This window comes from Panthera leo, chromosome C2 (genome assembly GCF_018350215.1).
Source record: "Panthera leo isolate Ple1 chromosome C2, P.leo_Ple1_pat1.1, whole genome shotgun sequence".
Taxonomy (NCBI): Eukaryota; Metazoa; Chordata; class Mammalia; order Carnivora; family Felidae; genus Panthera; species Panthera leo.
The window spans coordinates 6,407,276-6,423,853 of NC_056687.1; the positions used below are offsets into that span (position 1 = coordinate 6,407,276).

The window sequence follows — 16,578 nt, forward strand, 5'->3', positions numbered from 1 at the left end:
AACCATGCATGCAATAGCGATATGCTGTCAGTGAAACAACTCATCTAACTATAAATTGGTATTGCTAACCTAATATAATTACAGTTGAAGAGCAAGAATAAAAATTTATTTTTTTTTAATTTTTATTTTTTTAATTTTTTTTTTTTTAACGTTTATTTATTTTTGAGACAGAGAGAGACAGAGCATGAACGGGGGAGGGTCACAGAGAGAGGGAGACACAGAATCTGAAACAGGCTCCAGGCTGTGAGCCCAAGCAAGAATAAAAATTTAAAAGCAGTCTAAGGCTGGGGCACCTGGGTGGCTCGGTCGGTTAAGCGTCCGACTTCGGCTCAGGTCATGATCTCACGGTCCGTGGGTTCGAGCCCCGCGTCGGGCTCTGTGCTGACGGCTCACAGCCTGGAGCCTGTTTCAGATTCTGTGTCTCCCTCTCTCTGTGACCCTCCCCCGTTCATGCTCTGTCTCTCTCTGTCTCAAAAATAAATAAACGTTAAAAAAAAAAAAAAAAAAAAAAGGCAGTCTAAGGCAACATTCATGATGTAATTGGAGCATCCTTCCTGAAATTTGTGGTAGTTTGAAATGAAATAGGTTTAGGCATTTATATGTGCACCTTTGTGACTTGGTAGGATTACACTTTTGCATACAGTGGTCAGACATCTTAGGGGAAAGTTTAAACTCCAGAGAAGTACTGATTTTAGTTCATGAATACCGTACTTCATTGATCTTTAATCATTTATCTTGTGGGTTATTAGTAGCCTTTTGCTATGTATTGAAACAGAAGTTTATGAAATTGCTTGTCATTTTCACTTCTATTAAAGCCTTTACTTCGAATTGGCTTATGATCTTTCATTCTGTCATTTTGAGAACTCCTTGGAATACCTTTTGAGATATTTTTCTAGGCTAGTGGAATCAGAAGTGAATTTTATTTTCTGAAAATACATGTGCTTAATGCAAAATTTGTTTTTAAAGATTTTCTTTGAGAAGTGATGTGTTTGTAGCAGGAAATTGGCATGCAAACAGTTGATAAAGCAAAAGCGCTTATACAGAATTGGTTATAACCTTTTCTCTCTGCTTCCTAGATTGAAGGACAAGGACACGGAGCTGTTTTTGACTGTAAATTTTCACAGGATGGACAGCATTTTGCCTGTACAGATTCTCACGGACACCTTCTGATATTTGGGTTTGGATGCAGCAAGCCATATGAAAAGGTCTTTTATTTTTTATTTTTTGGCAGCATTTTTAACCACTTAAAAAATGTTTTCATTGCAGTGTAGTTAACATACAGTGTCGGCTACATTAGCTTCAGGTACACAGAGTAGTGACTCAGCAGTTCTGTCTGTTCCGTACTCATCAAGAGAAGTGGACTCTTAATCCCATTCACTTACTTCCCTCATCCCCCGCCCACCTCCCCTCTGGTAATTATCTATTTGTTCTCTATATCAAGAGTCCGTTTTTTGGTGTGTCTTGAAAAGGTCATTCTTAATACTTTCTTATAGTAGTAAAATAAGTAGTTATGATATTTTGAAAATGGGTTAGGTGTATTGATTTGGTTTCCAATTATAAATCGGTTTTTCAGATTATAAATGTTTAATATTTGTATTCTTTAACATATATAAACCCCAAAATGTCAATCTGTAAACTTCTTTTTTCAGATCCCTGATCAGATGTTCTTCCATACTGACTATCGACCACTGATTAGAGATTCTAATAATTATGTCTTAGATGAGCAAACTCAGCAGGCTCCTCACCTTATGCCTCCACCGTTCTTGGTAGATGTCGATGGAAATCCTCATCCAACTAAGTATCAGAGATTAGTGCCAGGCCGAGAAAATTCCGCAGATGAACATTTGGTTCCACAGCTAGGCTATGTGGCAACAAGTAAGTGCAAAGTCTTTTTTTTTTTTTTTTAATGTAAAAAATAGTATACAGAACACATGTACTTTCAGATTCACAAGTTACTATTTTGTAATATTTTATCATTCTATCTCTAGATACATATAATTGTTTTTAACCATTTGAGACTTAAGTTGTGGACTGCATGTTCATTTATCTCTAAATTGTCAATATGTGTTTTCTGAGAACACAGGTATTCTCATATGTAACCATAGAGAGTTACCAAAAGCAGGATATTTAACACTGATACACAAATCTGTTGTCTGTAATCCAATTCTGTCTGCTATTCTAATATGTCTTAAAGCTTTTACTGTTCTCCCCTGATGGGGATTTCAGTATGGGACTGCGCATTAAATTTGTCATTGATAACGTTCAGGTTGTACAGTTTTTGGCAGAATACAGAATAGAATAAATGATGTTGCAGCCTTCCTGGAGCATCACGTCAGGATGCTTGCTTCTGATTGTGTTTTGTCCAAATGTTGGGGTAATGTTGTCTTTGAAAACTTGGTTAAGGTGGTGCCTGCCGAGTGCACTTTCTCCACTATAAAGAAGAAATGTGTGGGGAGATAGGAGACAAATAATCAGGTCCGTACTAAACTTTACCCGTAAGTTTTAGGATCCACTGATGGTTTCTGCCTGAATCAGTTGTTGTTATGAAGGTTGCAGAATGGTTGTTTCCTAACTCTGTCGTCATTGCATCTACATTTTTATTAGCCTTCCTTTTATATATTTACGTAGTTCGTTAAGGTTTAATATGGACTTAGGGGTTGTTATATAATGGGTTATAATCCATAACGGCCATTATTTTGTTGTTCATATTAATTTTAGATTTGAGTGTCAGAGTCTCAGGCTGAGTGTTGTTCCCTTTCTGAGTCCCTTGAACACTTCCTTACTTTCTGGCACAAGATGTTTGAGTCCCATCTTGTACTTTGCCTGTCCTCATCAAGGGCAGAGTTTTTATTTTGTTTTGTTTTTTTTTTTTTTTGTATCTGTTCCCAGCAGTGTCTCCATACAGATGTTATTAAGCAAAGAAAAAAATGCTTATGTTTTGTTTGGATGAGGATTGATTTACTAAAAGTTAATCACCAGTTATAGTTAAGGCTAAGACTTAATGTAGATCACTATATGTTTACTGTTTCAAATGTTTATTTTTTGTTAGTTTAATTGAAGTATAGTTTACATACAATAAAATTCACCAATTTCAAGTGTACAAGTCAAGTGAGTTTTGGCAGATGTTAACCAGTCACGTAACCACCACTACAATCAGGGTCCCCAAAAGTTCTGTTGGACTTATTTAGAGCCTTCTGGTCCTTTGTAATGACTGTTCTATTTTGTCACTTTAATTTTGTCTTTTTAAGGAATTTTATATAAATGGAATTGTGTGATATGAAATCTTTTGTATCTGGCTTCTTTAATTTAGCATGGTGCCTTTTTAAAAATTAAAAAAAACAATTTTTTTTAATATTTATTTTGAGGGAGAGAGAGACAGAGCATGAGGGGGGAGGGGCAGAGAGAGAGGGAGACACAGAATCCAAAGCAGGCTCCAGGCTCTGAGCTGTCAGCCCAGAGCCCGATGCGGAGCTTGAACTCAGGAACTGTGAGATCATGACCTGAGCTGAAGTTGGACGCTTGCCCGACTGAGCCACCCAGGCACCCCCACCCCGCCATTTTTTTTTTTAATGTTTATTTTTGAGAGAGAGAGAGAGCATGAGTGAGGTAGGGGCAGAGAGCGAGGCAGACACAGAATCCAAAGCAGGCTCCAGGCTCTAAGCTGTCAGCACAGAGCCCAGTGCAGAGCTTGAACTCATGAAATCGTGACCTGAGCCGAAGTCGGACACGAAACCGACTGAGCCACCCAGGCACCCCAGCATGGTGCCTTTTTAAAAATTTTTAAAATTTGAGGTGCCTGGGTGCCTCGGTCTAGTGTCCGGCTCAGGTCACGATCTCACGGTTTGTGAGTTCAAGCCCCTCGTCAGGCTCTGTGCTGACAGCTCAGAGCCTGGCACCTGCTTTGGATTCTCTGTCTCTTTCTCTCTCTGCCCCTCTCCCACTTGTGCACGATCTCTCTCTCAAAAATAAACAAATGTAAAAAAATTTTTTAATTTAAAAATTTTATCTTTATTATCATTATTATTATTAATATTTTTGGGGTGGGGAGAGAGAATGTGTGCATGTGAGTGGGGAAGGGGCAGAGAGAGAGGGGGAAGAGAGTATCTTAAGCAGGCTCCAAGCTTAGCATGGAGCCTGACACAGGGCTCAATGCCACAACCCTGGTATCATGACCTGAGTGGAAATCAAGATTCTGATGCTCAACTGCTCAACTGACTGAGCCACCTAGGCGGCCCAGCATGGTGCTTTTGAGATTCATTTTTGTTGTTGCACATATCAGTTGTTTGTTCCTGTTTGTTGATAGTACACCACTGTATGCATATACCCTCACTTATCCCTTTACTAACATTTGACAGACGTGACTTTTTTCCATTCGGGGTTATTAATAAGGAGTGCTAAAATATCTGTCGTGTGGGTTTGTCTTATTTCTCTGTTTGGTTCTATTTTATATATATTTTAAAGTTCTTTTATTAGGTGCAGACACATTTCAGATTGTCCTCTTGGTGAATTAATTCCTTTATCATTATGAATTGTTCCTTTTTCCTTGGTAGTATTTCTTCTTTTGAAGACTATTTTTTTGTTTCTGGTTTTGTTTTTAATGTTTATTTATTTATTTTGAGAGAGAGAGAGAGAGAGAGAGAGAGAGCGCACGTGCGCTCATGAGCCAGGGAGGGACAGAGAGAGAGGGAGAGAGAGAATCGCAAGCAGGATCCACACTGTCAGTACAGAGCCTGATAGGGGCTCAAACCCATGAACCATGGGATCATGACCTAAGTTGAAATCAAGAGTCAGATGCTCAACTGACTGAGCCACCCAGGCGCCCCTATTTCTTTGTTTTGTATCAATATACTAATCCAACCAATTTTGATTAGTATTGTCATGGTGTGTCTTTTCAGTTTTTATAGCCAGTTTGTTTCTTTATATTAAAACCGATTTCCTGTAGGCACCAATGCAATCTGACAACCTACCTGTTAATTGAAAAATGTAGACCATTTACGTTTAATATAACTATTAGCATGGTCAGGGTTAATTCTCTACCATTTTGCTGTTTTTTTCTCTTTATCCTTTCTGTTCTTTATGCCATTCTTTTTTTCCTGCCTTGTTTGAAATTGATTACTTTTTAGTATTTCATATTATCTTCACTAATTAATGGCTTACTGGCAATACTTGTTTGTTTTAGTTATTTTTAGTGGTTGCTGTAGGACAAGAATTGCCAGTGTGTGATTTGCAGACCTGTAGTTTTATCCATGACCTTTTTTGTGGGGTCTTCAAGTTCACAACTATTTTCATAATAATATGGAAATATCAGTTACCTTTTTTTATAGTGTTGACATTTGCACTGATGATACCCAGGCAATGGTGTGTAAAACTTCTGGCACCAAAGCACTAGCAGTCATTGTATTCTTCATTGTGTTGAACACACGTTTAAATATTCTGAGTTTTAAAATTGGAAGTATGGGGCGCCTGGGTGGCGCAGTCGGTTAAGCGTCCGACTTCAGCCAGGTCACGATCTCGCGGTCCGTGAGTTCGAGCCCCGCGTCAGGCTCTGGGCTGATGGCTCGGAGCCTGGAGCCTGTTTCCGATTCTGTGTCTCCCTCTCTCTCTGCCCCTCCCCCGTTCATGCTCTGTCTCTCTCTGTCCCAAAAATAAATAAAAAAAAAAAAAAAAAAAGAAAAAAAAATAAAATTGGAAGTATGCATTAAACAATTCTGTATATTCTGAAGTTTCTTTATTCAGGCTGTTGGGAACATGGACTATTTCCAGCTCAGTGAGAGCTCTGGGAATTTTTTGGGATACTGCTTTTTCATGTTTTTTCCCCTAGTATGGTAGAGTTTTACCCAGTGTGTACACATATCATTATTTAGTCAAATAATCGATTGAACCTCACTGTACATCTCTGAGCTTTCTGTAGAATTCATTCTTCTCTGGTGTTCAGCCCTGCGTATTGTTGTCTTTCCCTCTGCTCCCAAGCTCTGATCTCTGTCTCCTTCACTCAGTGAGACCTCTGGATACTGTTTGGGTTTCCTCTTCTGGAAGCTGCTTCGAGGCTGTTCCCCGGAGTAATCAAAAGGCTAGACTCCATTGTTTATCTTCTCTTGGGGATTACAGTCCTGTATATCTGTTGTCCAGTTTCTGAAAGCCCTTGTTTTTCCAGGGTTGTTGTACTTTCCAGTGGGAGGGCAGTTCCTGTAGCACATAAGCCTTCATGTTAATATTTCAGTGTTTGAATAGCATTATGCCAGCTAGAAACAGTTATTCTGATGATATTTGCCAAGTTATATATAAATATTCTGTGCTGTGAAAGAAAAGTTATATAGACTATGGGATTTTGCAGGGAGGAGGAGAGGACTAGAAGTCTCCTTTTCTACTGTTTTCCCTTTGGTTCCGTGTTGTGGTCTTAGGAATCTTTGTTCCCAATTCAAATTAAAATCTTTTTATCTTTTTAGATTAGGGCTCCTCTTTTTGCTTTCTAGCTCATGTTTTGAAACTATTAAAAAATGTTAGTGGTTTTAAGACAGTCCTAGTTATGATATTTAACTCCTGTAAGTTCTTTATTGATTGCCATGGTAAATGGAGATGTTATCCACGAGATATAAGGGAATCTAACTCAGGTAGTAGGATGCAAATAAATTGCCAGATCCCACAACCATCTGACACTTTTTATCCATTGATACTAACTGAACCTGTTAGGTGAAAAATAAACAAGCAAAGGGGCGTCCGGGTGGCTCGTCAGTTGAGCCTCCAACTTCGGCTCAGGTCATGATCTCCCGTTTCACGGGTTTGAGCCCCTCATTGGGCTCTGTGCTGACAGCTCAGAGACTGGAGCCTGCTCCGGATTCTGTGTCTCCCTCTGTCTCTGCCCCTCCCCTGCTTGTGCTCTGTCTCTCTCTCAAAAATAAATAAAAACATAAAAAAAGAGAAAAAAATAGAGAAGCAAAGACACTGAAAAAAATCTGATTTTGTAGTTGAAGAATCACGTGTACTGGCTCTGCTAAAAGCATAAAACAGCACCTAAAGGAGCACCTTCAGCTTAGTGGGAGAGGCAGGTGTAGTATAGCTGCAGTTTGTTGAATAGTATTACTCTTTTCGTTTTGTTAAAAAAAAATTTTTTTTAACCTTTCTTGATTTTTGAGACAGAGAGAGACAGAGCATGAACGGGGGAGGGTCAGAGAGAGAAAGAGGGAGACACAGAATCGGAAACAGGCTCCAGGCTCTGAGCTGTCAGCACAGAGCCTGACGTGGAGCTTGAACTCACGGACCACGAGATCATGACCTGAGCCGAAGTCGGCCGCTTAACCGACTGAGCCACCCAGGCGCCCCTCTTTTTGTTTTATTAAGAGAGTAGAGGAGAAATCACACATTGTTGCTCTGGTCTTGTCAGAGACCTTGCAAATGAGAGTTTAATGAAACCTATCTTCTATAAGGTGAGGGTAGGGTAGCTTTAGTGTGAAACAGCAAAATAAAGCTTCTACAGAAGCGTGTTTCTGTTTGCTCACTTCAGGGGTTTCAGAGGCTCTATGGAGGTTTTTGTGCTGTTGGGTATAAAGAAGGGTTTTGTTTGTTTTGAGTCTTTCGTCTGTCTCAATTAGTTATAAATATATAGGATATCTTTAACTGCTTATTTTTGAAAAGAAATCTGAGAATTGCTAATGATAACTTTAATTGCACTCTACTGAGTTTGTTTTCCTGTTCGTGTATATTATGATTTTGTATTCATTCATTGAATTTACAGGTGATGGAGAGGTGATTGAACAAATTATAAGCCTCCAAACCAATGATAATGGTGAACGCAGCCCCGAGTCCAGTGTTCTGGATGGGATGATAAGACAGTTACAGCAGCAGCAGGATCAGAGACTGGGAGCAGATCACGATACCGTTCCAAGTGGACTTCCCAGTGGGGAAGAAACACCCCGAAGAGGTAGGATAGATGAGAGCTGTTGCGTCTTAACATGACTGAAATCTAAGAGGAAATGAAGTCACTGTCCGGTACATGCAGTGAAAAATTTTCAGCAGTGTGCTTTTACAGCTTAGGTAGCAGTAGCCTGGAGGGGACTTCACTAGGCTTTTGTAAAGTTGATGTGCCAGCAAATGGACGTTGGATTTTCAAGTACTTCGAAGTTTATTGAAACTTTTTTTTTGCTCCTAAATAAGAGTATTTACAAAATTATATTAAATGAGTAAAGAACAAAATATATATATATTTTTTTTAACATTTATTTATTTTTGAGACAGAGAGAGAGAGAGAGCATGAACAGGGGAGGGTCAGAGAAAGAGGGAGACACAGAATCTGAAACAGGCTCCAGGCTCTGAGCTGTCAGCACAGAGCCCGACGTGGGGCTCGAACCCACAGACTGTGAGATCATGACCTGAGCCGAAGTCGGACGCCCAACCGACTGAGCCACCCAGGCACCCCATATTTTTTTTTTTTAAAGGGAAAATTACAGTTGTAGGTTTCCCTTTAAATACTTTTAATTAACGGGGTGCCTGGGTGGCTCAGTCGGTGAAGCGTCCGACTTTGACCCAGGTCATGATCCTACGCTTCGTGGGTTGGAGCCCCACATCAGGCTCTGTGCTGACAGCTCAGAGCCCGGAGCCTGCTTCGGATTCTGGGTCTCCCCTCTCTCTGCCCCTCCCCTGCTTACGCTCTGTCTCTCTGTCTCCCAAAAATAAATATTCAGAAAATAAATAATACTTTTAATTAAAAAAAAATTAGTTGGGTAGAGCACTAGATGTTTCTTCTGGAATCGGAAGGCTTGAAATGAATTTGTAGGGCAAAGTTCTTGAGACTGGCATATAGTAGTAATATAGTTCCTCAGTGGGGGAACTCCTGTCGAGGAGCAGGCAGTTGTTCAGCAAATGGAAACTCCTTCTGGGGAAGATAAATGCCTGTGGAACGTTAGAGAAGCCTTGAGTACCACAAAAATCATCCCTGCTGTGTCACACCTGCATGGGTTACTTGGCCACAAATTTCAGTATCATTTTTGCCAAATGTTTCTTCCTGTCTACGTAAAAGAAAAATTCTCCAACAGGCAGGTTAAATATTTTAGGCAGGAATACCGCACAGTTGATGCATATGCATTCTTCTCAGCTTTGCTTTTTCTCCTCGATGATATATTCTAGAAATCACTCCACATCCACTCATAGCGCTTCCTCATCCATTTTCGTAGCATCATGGTACTCCACGGTGCGGAATAACAGTCTTTGTAATGAATCTGTTTATGACCACTTGAGTTAGTTCTCATGTGATGATAGGAGACCCTGTGCATATGTTTTCTTCACAGTGTTGGAGAATAATAGTATTACTCGAGCATTCAGATTTAGGATTTATTGTTGGTTCTGAATTCAAAACATGTTTCTTAAATGGCAGTTCGTTTTAATGTAAATGTTTGAATTTACACTATCACTTTGCCTTTTAGGCAGAGTATGGTGTGTCGTGCAATGCAAATTGGTTCACATTTGATCGGTAAACAGAATGTTGTAGCTAGAAGAAGGCAGGGGTGTGTTTAGCCACGTGGATTTTGCCCTGGGCAAGGAGAGCTGGCAGAGGTGAAGAAGAATGTTATAGCCTCCTGCAGGCAAGGATACAGCCCCCAGTTTCTCTGTTGCATTAATAGCAGAAGTCCCTTCCTCCAGTGTTTTAAGAAAACAAGCACTTTACCTGGGACACCTGCCACCACGCTGGTCTCCGTCCTCCATCCAGCTGACTTCCAGCTTGTGAGAGGTTGCCCTGTCTCCTGTGGCCCACCTAATCAGCTCTGCACAGGTTTAGGGCTCACTAAGCCTTGTTGTCTGTGTTGCCTTGTCATCCACTCTCTTAGCTCTAATTCAGGTGCGGCCAGCATTGCCCTGCTCTGCATTTTGTTGAAGTTTTGATATCCACTCTGGCAGCTAGCCTGCCTGAGTGGCTCAGATTATCTCTTAAAGTCACAGGTAATGTTGTTCGATCTCTTGTTATAGAGCCACCACAGTTTGAGGAGGCTCTCTGCAATGCTAATTTTTCCAAAAAGATGTGTTTTTAGTGTATGGTTCTGAAAAAGGCAAGGAAGGGTTTTACGAATGCAAATATAGCATTATAATAGAAAATATCTATGCATTAAAAAATTCCAGAAAGTCTAGTAATGGAAATTGAAGTGAATAGATGTTTGTTCTGTGTTCTGTATATTGATCTTGTCTCATTAGGATACTTTCTGACAAAGTGTTTTGGATTTGTAGTTTTGGTTTGTATCTTTATTTTTGGTTTGTGTCTTACTGGGTGGAGTGTATATGCTTATTATGTGTTAAATGCATATTAGACTGAAATGTCTCTTGGAATCAGTTTTGGCGTTTCTTTTTTGTAGGTTTTAGAAGACTGAGCTTAGACATCCAGTCCCCTCCAAATATTGGTCTGCGTCGTAGCGGACAAGTGGAAGGTGTTCGTCAGATGCATCAGAATGCTCCACGCAGTCAGATTGCTACTGAGCGTGACCTGCAGGCTTGGAAACGAAGAGTGGTTGTACCAGAGGTACCACTAGGCATATTTAGGTTTGTTTTAGGATATCTCTTAATATTGTTTCTTTTTACAAAAATATATCTATGTGGTTATTTACACTTTTTTTTTTTTTTAACCCCATTAGTGGTGTAAGTAATCACATAAGTATATTTTAGTAATGGGTTGGAATCTGGTTTACTTGTGGTAGGAAAATGTTGAAATTGTTCTTGAAGTTTTTACTGTGGTTACTTTTTTGTAAATTGTTTTTCGTATTCCTGTTCCATCTTTACAAATACCTGCTTTTGTCCCTTTAGTGTTATTTTGAAATAAATCCCAGGTATATAATTTTGTTTAAAAATATGCCTAAAAGATCTATCTATCTATCTATCTATCTATCTATCTATCTAAAAGATCAGGGATTGTTTTCAGTTATTACCACAGTGCTATTGTCATACCTTAGAAAAATAATTCCTCAGTAGAACCAAATGTCCAGTGTTTAAATTTCCAATTGTCTCATGTCATAAATGTTTTTAGTTTTTTGCAAGACTATTTCTTAAAGTGGCATAATTTTGTCAAAAGGCACATAATAAGTATTCTCTTTTTGTGACACTGGCAGGCATGGGAACTCACTGGTTAGGTTCATTAATTCATCAGGGGTCATAAAACTGATCACTCAACTCTTTGAAGTCTTCGTTTGTTACAGTGGGTACTTCTAAAAGAGAAATTTACCCGGATGTGCTGTTTGATTATCTAATAGTAAAGTTCATATAGAAAAGACAAGATAGATGTTTATTTTGCTTTATTTACCTTCAAGACGAAGATTTACTCCCTTTCATCCTCCAGCGTTGACCAATTTGTCTTTGGGGTTTTCGCTGTATAAATCACACTGCTGCGATTTAGTTTATTTCTAATATCTTTATTGATTTTTAAGTTTTTCCACCTCTAGCCAGGAGGAGCCTCTTCAAGTTGGCTCTTTAGTCCTTTTGAAATGACTGTAGTATCTTTCTGTACCATCCCTGCTATCAGACGTGGCAAGGTGTTGGAGTTCATCTTGTGAATTTCTCGTCTTGGATGTAGAGTCATTCTTTTCTCTTAAGTAGCCCTGTTTTCTTTTAGTGGGAAGTATTTCATAATTATAATCTGGGCAGTAGGGTCTTCCTTGCTACTGAGTATAACCTACTGATTTTTGAGTTAATGCAATGGACATAGCAAATACTGCTTTTCAGTGATAACTGAAATGTTCAGTATTCCGCTATCTTATATCTCCTAGTAACTAATGCCTTGAAGATGGTTTTGTAAAAGTGCGTCCTTCATGTGTTTAGGCCAAAGAGTTTCGGTGATTGGTGGAGGAATGTAGTACTTACATACTGTATGGTGAATTTAAGAATGTTTATAAATACACCATAAAATAATGGAAAGCAAAATCTGGTATTGGGATGAGAAATACAGAAAATCACCATCACGTATGTACTATGCTATCATTAATCCTTAAAATTGTGTCTGAGTTGCATGGTCATCAGAACCAAAAGTGTCACTTTGGGATACTTTTTGTTGTCAGAACCAAGGGAAGCAGACCAGTATCAAGAGTGAAAGACCTGAAGAATAGTTCTTTCTCCTTTTTTTTTTTTTTTTTTTTTAGTATTTATTTATTTTGAGAGAGTGAGAAAGAGAGAAGCAGAGAGAGTGGGAGACCGAGAATCCCAAGCAGATTCTGTGCTGTCAGCACGGTTCCTGGTGTGGGACTTGAACTCACGAACTGTGAGATCATGACCTGAGCCGAAACCAGGAGTCAGATGCTTAACTGAGTGAACCACCCAGGCGCCCCGAAAATAATTCCTCTATTCTTATTTATTCTCTTCAGATGAAACACTGGAAACAGTTATGTCCAAGATAGCTGGTCTTTATTACGGTAGCCATCATGTCTGCCTTTGTGGTGGAGAGCGAGGTTTAGGTCAGAAGAAGGGAGAGACTGAGGCAAAAAGGACATTTGTTGAGGAAACTTGATTTAAGCAGCTATCATGGTTGCACATGAGATCTTCTGCTCATAATTCATTGCCCAGAATGTTGTCGTCCTATGGCTGTACTTAGCTACAGAGGAGGCTAGGTGATGGTTTCTATTTAGGGCAGCAAAGAGCCTAGATAAAAACAGATCTGTTTCAAAGGAAGAAAAGGAGAATGCAGTTTTTGCACCAACTAGCTGTCTGCTATAATAAAAATTTCCCGAAGAAGAGCGTAGCTCCTCATAGTGCTGTATTCTAAAATACACGTGAGAGTTTACAATGGGGCGCTAAGCGATCTAGCAACGGTCGGTGCTCTTGATGACAGTCCTTACAAGTGGAAGCAGTGGGAATTTTACATAACTTGTAATTAATTAATTAGAGTGGCACTTGATGAAGATCGAGAAAATTAAAATTTTGTTTCCCAGCTATAAAAGTAGTTCTGTGTCCCTTGTGAAAAATTTAGGTGATAGATGAAAGTGTGAGAAAATCAGTGATCCTCCCATGCAGAACCAGGAGCACACAGTCCTGCTTCCTAGTAGACGCAGTTCCGGTTGGGGCTAGATCTCAGACATGTAGTTTGTCTTAATTCAGGAATAGTGGAGACTCTGTCCGTTGTATTCATTCTAATTCTGCTCATCCTATGATCTTTCTAATACCGCTTTTCTTAACTGACGTCTCATTTAGGTGTGGGATTGCAGCTGCACACCGTTGAAGATGATACTGTACTCACGAAGGCCTAGCATGTTCCTAGCGTGTTCTCAGCCATGTTAGTGATTGAGAATGAAGTGTATGTGGTGGTTCGTTTTCAAAGCAAAGGGAAGCGTACAGCTATGGGGTAGGAATTCCATAGTTCCTTAAATATATGTACAGTTGGTGAAACTGAGAACGTGTGAAGGGCCGAGTCTGATTTAGAGCTGCCCTGTGGATGCAGCATTGTTCTGTTGGCATCTGAGTGTGAGCCAGAGGTGGATCCTGAGAAAAAAGCAATTTCTGTAGAATCAAGTTCTTACTTACCGGCATTTGCGTGCAGACTCATTTGAGCGTCTAGTTGTGTCTCGGGCCGTGGCCCATATGTCTGTTTTGAAACTGGCCCAAGAGGGGTTTTAAAGTGAACATAAAACACAAAGCCATATGTTTTCAGCAGCATTCAAGTTAGAGAAAAGGGACATTCAGTCACCTGGATTCTCTCACCACGGAGGAGGAAACTGAACTGTGTTCAGTACATTCCTCATGGTGGAAGGTCCCCTGCTTTGAGATCGGTCGCAGGAACATAATCTTTGTTTTGTATCATGTGAGAGAAATATAGGTGATTAGAAGAAGTAGTAACACGGCCATTCTGGTTTTCTACCAATTACAAAACATGCAGTTTGAATAAGTTTGGAGGAGGATTCTGTTTTTATTGTTTCTTTAGAGAAAAGGATTGTAGTCTTGCCCAATTTACAGGAAGATTGAGTAGCTAATGTGAAAGATTCTATTTGAGTTGGTTGTATTGGGCTCTGTGAAAATACAAACATCTCTGTATTAAGTGTGAAAAATAAGACCTGCTAACTGCCTCTGAGATTAGATTATGTTTCTTTTTTTTTTTTTTAATTTTTTAAAAAAATATTTATTTATTTTTGAGAGAGAGACAGAGCATGAGCAGGAGAGAAGCAGAGAGTGGGAGACACAGAATCCAAAACAGGCTCCAAGCTGTCAGCACAGAGCCCGATATGGGGCTCGAACCCACAAACTGTGAGATCATGACCTGAGCTCAAGTCGGATGCCCAACTGACTGAGCCACCCAGGCGCCCCATATTACGTTTCTAACATAAAGTATAGCTTGACTTGTTTTATTAGAACTTTAGGGATTTTTTTGTGTTAGTTTAAAAAGCATATAAGCTGATGGTGCCCCAAATCGTAATGATTAGTTTTTCCTCTTTATACCCTTTACTTATCCATCAGTTCGTTAACCAGTATAACTGGATACTTATATTTGTAGGAAATTGGAAGACTTCAGAATAGAGAAGGGTGAAGAGGAAAGAAATCTTTATATAATAGGAAGAAAAAGGAAGACTCTCCAGCTCACACAGAAGGTAACCGAAATTCTGTTTTCTGAGGAATAAGCGAATTGGAAATTAAACTGAATTTGTGCTTTTATTTTTTTGATCCTTGAGAATATTAGTACCTTTTGCCTGAAGTAGAATATTTCTTGCTCAAGGTCTTCTGTTTGGGATTTAAAATAAGGGGCATAAACTTGTACAGCTGTTGGGAAAGAGTAGTCTGAAACTTGAGAGGAGTAAGTAGCCCAATGGCTGGCTACCAGTGGTAAAGGATTCCAGAAAATTCCTGTGTGGTGACCACTCAGGTCAAGAATTGGAATGTTCTGGGCTTATCTCAAGCATGGCAGGTCCGTCCCTACTCACTGCATCCACAGCTAGCCTGTCGTTTGACTTCTAAAACTGCTGGTTAGCTTTGTCTGTTTCTGCAGTTTATCCTGATGATGCAGTTCCAAAAAATCTGTAAAAAAAATTTAGACCCTCCAAAACTTCATCCTGCTGAAGAAAATCTTTGTCCATAATATTTAGTTTCTCTATTTGGATTTTCATGCACATCACATGAGCAGTGTTAACACTGATGCATGGAAGGTGCACAAAATGTATGCAAGATCAGCGCTGCAAAACTTTGTGGACTTGCTCGCAGTTGACCGTTCAACGTCACGACCGATGGCCTGTGCACACACTGATGGCTGCCATTATGTGCCTTGTCATTGAAGCTTGATTCTAATTAATTTTTAGAAAGTTTACTTATTTTGAGAGAGAGAGAGAGAATTAGTAGTGGTGGAGGGGCAGAGAGAGAGGATCCCAAGCAGGCTCCGCGCTATCGCACAGAGCCCGATGCAAGGTTCAAACTCACTGAGATCATGACCTGAGCTGAAACCAAGACTTGGATATTTAAGCGACTGAGCCACCCAGGTGCCTGTTACCTTTTTATTTAATTTAAAAGTGATTCAACTCATCATGTCAGGTACTGAAAAGAAAAAAATGTTGACTATCTAAATGAATATCTTTGGCCTGAGTTAGGATGTTTTCTCATGAAAAAATTTGAAAGTTAAATTTACTAAAATAAGTTATAAGTAACTGATAAATTCTTTGCCTGTTTTATTTTTGCTAGAAAAAGTAAGTATTGAAAGATTTTAAAAACTGATTACATTGCTGTTCCTTATGTAGTCACGGTTTTCTAATTTGGATATGTTACTTGATATATTACAATCTATGTAATTAAATTATATTAAAATTACTCAAGAAATAGTTATGAAGTTAAATGTATGAAGTTCTTTAAAATTTTCAATTTTACCTTTAAGTCAAAAATTATGATTATTCTTAATCCTGTATTGAGTAAAAAGGCTAAACTTTATACTTAGTCTTCTTATGTACAAAGCTTGGATATATACACTATGTAAACACTGATGACATATATCTGCAGCATTACATCTTGTGGGGGAGCAAATTAGGAAACTGTTCCAAGTTTCCTGTACGGTAATGATAATGCAAAAACATCGAGAAACACTGATCTAAGTGGAATCCTACATTCTGCATTCTTTTGTGTCTGGCTTAATCATTTGACCTTGTGAGATTTATCCGTATTGTTGTGAGTAGTTGAAGTTCATTTATTTTCATTGTTTGTTGTGTAGTATTCCCTTGATGAACATACTGCCATTTATTCAGTCTGTTCTTGAAAGACATTTGGATTGTTTTCATATTTTGACTATTAGTAATAATTCTGCTGTCAGCATTTTGTACGTATCTCTTGGTATCTCTTTGTATATTTAAATCTATGCCTTGCAGTGAAATTTTTAGATCATGGAATATGTGTATATTCCACTTAGTTAATGCCACATGCCATTTCAAACTGATTGCACTCCCTACCTATAGTGAGATATGTTAAAATCTCATTATCTTTACAAATTTCTGTTTTGATTTGTTTTTCTTAATATGGTTTGCAGCTATATTGTTTGGTATGTGCACATGTAGAATTTCCTTTTTCCCTGTTGAATTGAACATTTTCTCAGTATGAATCTTCACCCCTTATTTCTTGTAATGTTTTACTCTCCAAACTCTTTTTTAATGTTTA

General features: G+C 39.0%; 1 protein-coding gene across 1 annotated transcript in view; it reads left to right on the forward strand.

Annotated features, from left to right (window-relative positions):
- BRWD1 (bromodomain and WD repeat domain containing 1) overlaps nucleotides 1-16,578 on the forward strand; it is a 122,439-nt gene that overhangs the window by 52,779 nt on the left and 53,082 nt on the right. Inside the window, exons 16-20 of the mRNA XM_042956021.1 lie at nucleotides 1,077-1,205; nucleotides 1,650-1,875; nucleotides 7,733-7,918; nucleotides 10,338-10,521; nucleotides 14,447-14,540. Of these exons, the coding sequence (XP_042811955.1) occupies nucleotides 1,077-1,205; nucleotides 1,650-1,875; nucleotides 7,733-7,918; nucleotides 10,338-10,521; nucleotides 14,447-14,540 (819 nt within the window). The remainder of the gene's footprint in view (nucleotides 1-1,076; nucleotides 1,206-1,649; nucleotides 1,876-7,732; nucleotides 7,919-10,337; nucleotides 10,522-14,446; nucleotides 14,541-16,578) is intronic.